The sequence below is a fragment of the Mytilus californianus genome, unplaced genomic scaffold (genome assembly GCF_021869535.1).
Source record: "Mytilus californianus isolate M0D057914Y unplaced genomic scaffold, xbMytCali1.0.p SCAF_7, whole genome shotgun sequence".
NCBI lineage: Eukaryota > Metazoa > Mollusca > Bivalvia > Mytilida > Mytilidae > Mytilus > Mytilus californianus.
The window spans coordinates 92,358,248-92,366,349 of NW_026262723.1; the positions used below are offsets into that span (position 1 = coordinate 92,358,248).

At 33.3% G+C, this 8,102-nt stretch overlaps 1 protein-coding gene across 1 annotated transcript; it reads left to right on the forward strand.

Annotated features, from left to right (window-relative positions):
- The first annotated feature begins 4,763 nt into the window (after nt 1-4,763).
- On the forward strand, nt 4,764-5,869 carry LOC127709560 (neuropeptide FF receptor 2-like). The gene has a single exon (XM_052215165.1). The coding sequence runs from the start codon at nt 4,764-4,766 to the stop codon at nt 5,796-5,798; it is 1,035 nt and encodes a 344-aa protein (XP_052071125.1). The 3' UTR covers nt 5,799-5,869.
- The last annotated feature ends 2,233 nt before the right edge of the window (nt 5,870-8,102 follow it).

Genomic DNA, 8,102 nt, shown 5'->3' on the forward strand with positions numbered 1-8,102 from the left:
TGATTATGCAATGCGAATTTTTCAAATAGCTTCAATAAAAACGCAAAAAAGTGTTAAATCATCCTCCAAGGTCAATAACTCCTATAAGTAGTAGACTGACAATTTTAGGTATGTTGACTGATTTGTAGTTCGTGTCCACCTGAAAATTTTAGCTTATTACAGTTTCTCTCCATCTCCTATAAAAAAAAAGATATAGAGCTGTGCTAAGATTTCCACCAGAGTTCCAATGACGTGGATATAGTTTATGCAAAAAAAAAAAAACACAAAATGGTAACACATCATCATTCAAGGGCAATAACTCCTATAAGGAGTCAACTTACAATTTCGGACATGTTGACTATATAGTAGAACTTGTCCTGCTGGTCAGTTTTGCAGTTTTTTTCAACCTACTTCAATTTCTGCTAAAACACAAAAATGAGCAAAAATCTTCTTTCAAGGGCAATAATTCCTACAAGGAGTCAACTGACGATTTCGGCCATGCTAATCTATTTGTAGATTATGTCCTACTGATTATTTTTGGTATTGCGATTTCCCTTTATCTGTTATAGTTTTAAAGATAAAAGCCAAACTAGAGGCTCTAAAGAGCCTGTGTCGCTCACTTTCGTCTATATGCATATTCAACAAAGGACACTCTCCAACATTGTAGACGAGAATAGAATTCATGACAAAAATCTCTGTTTTGTTGATCTTGCATTGCTGATCATTTAGTCTGTTTAGTTTCTCTCTATCTTCTTTGGTTTTTGCTCAAAACAAAAAAGAGGGTAAAAAATCTATAAAATTTGACTTGTTAGTAGATCTTGTCTTGCTGATCATTGTTGTTTAATTAAGTTTCTATCTACCTATTATAATTTTTATCATATAAGACAAAACGAAAAAAAAAATGGTAAACATCGTCATTAAAGGGCAATAACTCCAATAAGGAGTTGTCGGATGATTTCCACCATTTGTCTTAATTGTAGATCTTGTCTTGCTGATCATTTTTGCTTATTTAAGTTTCTATCTATCGATTACAATTTTTAAGATATAAGGCAAAATCGCAAAAATTGGTTAAGATCGTCATCAAAGGGCTATAACTCTAATAAGAAGTCGACTGACGATTTCAACCATTAAACTTATTTGTAGAACTTGTCTTGCTGATCATTTTTGCAATTTAAAGTTTCTCTCTATCTATTGTAGTTTTCAAGATAGTAGGCAAAAATGAAAAAAATGGTAAAATTTGTCATTTAAGGGCAATAACTCCTATAAGAAGTCGTCTGACAGTTTTGACGTATGTGAACAATTGGTAGAGCTCAACATTGTGAACATTTCTGCCCTGTCAGATTTTCTCTATTTATAACGGTTTTCAAAATAAAAGACAAAACTTGCATTTTACCCCTATTTTTAGCCATGTCGGCCACCTTGGTTGGCAGGCGGGGTCATCAGACACATTTTTTAAACTAGATACCCCAATGATGATTGTGGCCAAGTTTGGTTAAATTTGGCCCAGTAGTTTCAGAGAAGATTTTTGTAAAAGTTAACAGACGACGACGGACGACGACGACGGACGCCAAGTGATGACAAAAACTCACTTGGCCCTATGGGCCAGGTGAGCTAAAAAAGGTGAAAATAGTCATTAAAGGGCAATAATTCATAATCAAATGTCGTCTGACAGTTTGGTCCGTATGAATGTTAGGCAGATTTTGACATTCTGAGCATTTCTGTCCTGTCAAATTTTCTAAAGCTATAACGGTTTACAAGATAATAGACAATACTTGAATTTTATCCTTTCTCCTTTTTTAGCCTTGGCAGGTTAACCCGGGTCATCGGACACATTTTTTAAACGAAATACCATAAGGATGATTGTGGCCAAGTTTGCGGGTTCCATCTGGTTCAGTAGCTTAGAGAAGAAGGTTTTTGTAAACGGACGAATGACGACGACACAAAAGACTCCAAATAAACCGAAAAAAAGTTAACAAAAGAAGCAATCACGCATAAACACAAATACAAACACAATCAAAATCCAGCATTCATGCACCGACCAATAAAAAAAGTCATTTTTAATCAGAACTGCTGTCGACTGGAACATACTTGAAGACAGAATAATGACAGTAAAGTCAACCGAAGGCTTTAAAGCGGCACTATATAGCTGTAACCGGGACTAATTGTGCTACGTCCCCGTTGTAATAAAGCCATGGGGGTTCTACAACATACCCATACAGATAAAGATACATGCAGATATGCACACGTAAAGCACTCACGTCTTGGATTTATAGAAGTTTACAATGAACTTGTGGTCAAATCAATTTGGAATTTAGTACATTTTCATTATGAAAAAAAAAAAAAAAAGCATTTATCAAATAAGAGTTGTGATCCAGATTTTACTGCTTACTGAATATGGAAATGTAATAGTACGAGCGGAGCATGGTAAAGTAAGTCTAAGAAACCAGTTAAATAAATTGCAACTTAAAAAAATCCTTTTTAGGCTTTGTATGTGCATTTCATACATGTATGTCTTTATTTCATTATTCTCATCCATCCCTAGAAGTATAAATTCTACATAAACATTTTCCCGTATTCACATGTACTTTATCAATTTCAATGTGCATACAAAATTCCTTTATAATCCGAAATACCACACGATTACGTATACATGTATTTCACCTTAGCACATGTATCGTAGGACAAGCCAGAAAACTGTCCCTCCTCTCCTAAAACACAAGTTCAATAATATAGAAATAATAAGATGCGACAAGCAGTAGAGCAAACAGTTATCGTGTCAAAGATGTTATTGAAAAAAATGTATGACAAAAATATAAAAGTATAAACAACTCATGACTGGAGGGAAATGAAGAAACGTTTACCGGACAATCACATGATGAATTAATTCAACTACTGATAAAAGATGTTTACGCACTTGATATTCAATGTTATAGCTCCAGGCCCGTGTCTTATACAAAATAATAAAATATTTCATTCTGATGTCAAGTCATATAAAGTGTAAAGACCCTTCGCTTCGATCATTAAAATAAATGTGTCATCAAAAAAGTTTAAGCCATGATTGTTCTAATTAAAACATATAGCCCATATAGGATTAAATCAAATAACTAATGGCAATTAATATGTATCTGACAAACTAATAAGAAATGCTCTAAATGGTACATATTGATTAAAATTTACTGTTAATGATTTATAATATTTTTTTATTGTTATAGCTCGACACCCTGTGATAAATACAGGATGAGAAAAACATCAAACAAGACCAATGCCGTGTCTCGGCTTGCGTTGTATCGTGCTGTTTGGAAGAACATATAACAGTGCTATAAAGATTGTATAAAAATTTAATAATAAGTTAAAGTTGCAACCAATCAAAATTCACTTTCAGAAGTTTGCTCCTTTCCCACATGTGTTCAATCTGTGTGCAAAGTTTGAATAATGTTGAAGGCAATAAATTTGAAATATAGTTGGAAAAACTTGGTACCCCTATAATACTCAATGACAAAAATGATTAAGTTCTACACAACGGAAAACTCAAAATAATAATTCAATGCTGTCCAAGATTTTAGCATAGATGGGTATTACATCTATGGTTTGAGCTAGGCGCACATTCTCAACCTATTTGCTATTACTGAGCAAAGTTTAAATAATGTCAACGGAAAGGTGTTAGAGCTACGTAATTATGACAGAAACTAGCCTACCGTGGATCATGTGTGTTTCCTACAGACGGACGGAATAGAGTGGTAACTATACATGCTGTCACCTCTGGTAAACAGTAATTAAACCCCTTCAGTGTGATCTGCAAATTCTGTCATGATAAAAGGCGACAAACTTGGACTGCCACTATAGAAAACTGAAGGAGACAAAAAATATTACCTGGCAAAAGAGTAATTGTAATGGTTCTTTTACACACAAAAAGGCGACTCTCCAAATACGAGGCATAGGATTTTACGTCCCAAAGTTGCGTAAATACTAGTTAACAACATGCACAACAATTAAAACGGATACCCCCTACTGCCTGATGGGAGAAGTACAGAATACATTATTTCTATACCCAGTCAATTTTGATCAAGTTTGCCTATAATTAGTTATGCAATGATTGCTCTTAATAAGGTAGTCATTCAAGTATGACATTGGATTCTAAGTCGTTCCTGTCCAGAAAATTTTCTAAAGATGCACATTGGGTCCAATTTGACATTGCTGTAAATTGTTTTCTGCTTAATATATAGAAAGTAGCAGTAGCTATATCTTCATTCGCCGAGATGTGAGGACAACGTAATTTTCAATTCCTCCTGTTCAATCTACTATCTCTATTTCATTATAGTCGACTGATATATGATTAATAAATCTCATAAATAGGTGTAAACATACAGATATTTCAATTTCTAGGTCAATTTGTAATAGCCTGTCCAATCTATAATATGATTACTGCAAAATGACCTGTCTACGCTTATTAACCTAGAAAGGACTATGAGAATATTATGTTATTTTGTCGTGTAATGATCGTTAATGCTCTTTAATCACAGCAGTAGCTGGTTATAATCACCTCGAGGTTTCTATAATTTTACGGTACATGGTCAAGATATAACAATTTAAATGAAAAAATAATTAAATACACATTTCATACATACTTAATGCTTGTAATACTACCTACATTTCACTTCTTAGGTCAGATGACCAAGTTTACCCCTACGTACAACATTATTTTATATTAACTTAGGTCTGTCCTTCTTTTCTGTCTGTGAAGTATTTTGTAACATTTTGTGGAACTTTTTTGGAATATACTAAACATGGGTTCTAATTATAATCTAACTCTACAGTGGAATCAAGATTATTACGACAAACTTCTTCCGAGTGTTTTTCTTCAAGGTGTTATCTTCCTATTTGGATTTATTGGAAACATAATTGTTCTTATGGTATATTTCTTTCGAATGAAAGCAAATCGAGACGACCGCTATTTCATTCCGATCTTGGCAGTTTTTGACCTAGTAGCTGGTACAGTGGCATCTGTGTTTTACGTATTGGAATCAATATATTTTGTAGATTTTCCATCAACAGGACTCTGTAAAGGTCTTCTTTTTGCAATGACAAGCACTTCCAGTTTGTCGGCATTGCTTCTTATAGCCATTGCCGTCCAAAGATATCTGAAAATATGCAAGCCACTAGCAGACCAAATGGACGAAGCAAAACGAAAAATATGTCTTGCTGCTATAGTTATATTTTCTATTGTTAATTCGTGTCCTGTTTTACTCTTTTCTGGAAACAAATATATCGAAGGAGAATTCAACGGCTTGAACGTAACCGGATGGACGTGTTTTACTGGCTCTGGGAAATACCCAAACTATGAAGCAATTTATTATTACATTATATTCTTTTTAATGGTAGCAAACATACTCACTATTGCATTTCTCTATATCCCTATTGGACTTCAGCTATATCGACATATAAAACTTAAGGATTTACGACGGCCAAGCATGGACATCGCTTCTACACAATTTGAATCTATATCGGAAAACAAACCAAGCGATGGAAGCACAGGTGAAATTACTCGCAAGAAATCTATGCACGCAAGCAAAATCAATTTTAACAGCATGTTTTTGACCATTATTATACTCTATCTCGTTTCTTACACACCAACTTGTGTTTTTCTGATCATAAGTAAATTAAACCATGAACTTTGGTACAATATTTCTACAACAGAGATGATAATCTACTTTATTTTACAAAGATTCTATGTGATCAATCACGTGGTTAATCCGTTGATATACGGTTATTATGACTTGAAATTTCGCAAAGATTTAGTCAGTCTTTTTCGTTGCTCATGATTCTTTGTTTATAAAGTGTTTTTGTACTTTTTTGTATATTTGTGTATACCATTGAAAACATTATAACAGTATAGTCTGTAACGAGAAATTATTCATTCGGTCAATGTTTAACAGTAAATTAACGATGAAAATATAAAAAGTTTCACTACTTACTAATCTTCCAGTAAAGAAGCAATGAATGGAATATAGAGAGCAAATTTAATTAGATCAAATGGGACTATACATTTTCTTAAAAAATGCTTTCCAATTTAAAGAAAACAAATATAACAGTGTAAAAGGAGAAATTATCGACAATTTAAAAATAGAATAAGGAGATGTGGTATGATCGCCAATGAGACAACTATCCACCAGATGACGTAGATGTTAGAAACTATAGTTCAACATACAGCCTTCAACAATGAGCAAAACCCATACCGCATAGCAAGCTATAAAAGGGTCTCGACACTATAAAATGTAAAACAATTCACACCAGAAAGCCAACGAAAAAGACTGTTTTACCAGAGACATATATAGTATTAAATATTATTCTTTATTTAAGAATGAAACACAAAAAGCAGATTATTAGGTCCATTAATAGATAACATATATTTATAGTGATAAGATTGTGGAGGGGGGTTAATTTATAAACGAAAAACTGAGTCTCACTGGTTATAAGGGTACGAAATAAACAAGCTTTAAGTTAAAGTGTATTACATGATTTTCCCGATCTATTTCTGTGCAATTACTATAGAAGTAAATACAAGATTAAACCAGACCAAAGTATACGATTACTAGTATTTTCATTGCATGAGATATCGGAGAAACTTTTCAATACAATCAAAATGTTCTCTGCATGCGGTTCATTAAAGACTGAGACTACTATAACGCAGTGTGTTATATAGTCTCCGTTAAAAATTTAATAGTTATAGGAGGTAACAGAAATATAAGAAAGGAAAAAAATTCTAAAGCAGAACACAGAAATAACAAAATTAAAAAAAAAAGCAGATACGGAATCACCGGGTGTTAAAAGGGGAATCAACAATCGAAACCAACCGGACAATATCAAGAGCAACAATACAGATTTACGGCCAAACAAGTAAAGACGAATGCTTAAAACTTTGAAATCTTAATTTGGTAGTACGAATAAGTTCCCACAAAAACTTGGATTAAATTAGGTGCTTCTGAAGGATAATCGTGTTTCATGCGACCCCAGCGTCTTGCTCATAGACCAAAGCCGGTTAAAGTCTAATTCGTTAAGGATCAAATTGATAAAAGAACTTGAAACACCCAGAGGAAAATGTATACGGTAATTTGTATTATAATCCCTGATAACGATCGACCAAGTCATGACAGTTGGCTGAAATGATGTAGCTTCTTTAAGGAAGTCAATTTAGGATCCTATATTGCATGGACACACCTACTTGAAAAAGCCAACTGCAATACTGGTATACATTGCTTCTCCTGAGAGAAAATATTTAGTCTTCATTTTATGCTTTTATCACGTTTGTCTTAATCAAGTTTTGCGGTCAATCTTTTGTCTATGACAAAGTCCCATTGAGATGTGTAGATTCCTGTCATGGATTCGTTATACTTTTCCAATTTCCTCGTTTTCTGTGCAATGGTACTACTATGCACCATTTGTATCAGCATTGCCTCGATACTTTATATAATATCATTTTCAGTGTTGCAAGGGATTGGATCATTATACTGTGAGATTTAGCAAACTTAATATATGCAATTTAATCCTGTATTTCTTTGAATAGTTGGTGCATATTTTGTGCAATTAGTTTGGTATAAAGAGTCGTTTTGAAATTCCGAAATCTTAAAAAATGAAATTATTATTGTTTTGGGGATAACGTTGTTTATTTTGCGGTAAAGATTTATCTATACACTTTTTCTGGAGTTGCTATAACGCAATGTTATAGTAATCTTAGAGTTTTTAAAGTCTGAGAATAGATTTCAAAATGTTTGTTCTAGTAATTGATAAAGTATCCATTATGTCTAATGGTGATGGATTCAGTATTGAAAAAAAAACAGGTGATGGGGTGCATGAACGGGTTGTGACATCAACTGATCAGGTGTTATGTTCACATTCCTACAAAATACAATTTGAATATCAAAGGAGTTATCACAATTTTGTATCTATTGTAAGTATTTCAATGAACGTCACTGTTGGTGACAATTGAAAATATAGAAATAAGGAGATGTGGTATGATTGCCAATGAGACAAATAGTCATTAAATTTCAAATAAGTGCATATAAGCAATTATAGGTCACCGTACGGCCTTCAACAATGAGAAAAACCCATACCGTATAGTCGGCTAA

Excerpts from the sequence above, each read along its gene's own strand:
- LOC127709560 (XM_052215165.1), top strand. The coding sequence starts at position 4,764 with ATGGGTTCTAATTATAATCTAACTCTACAGTGGAATCAAGATTATTAC.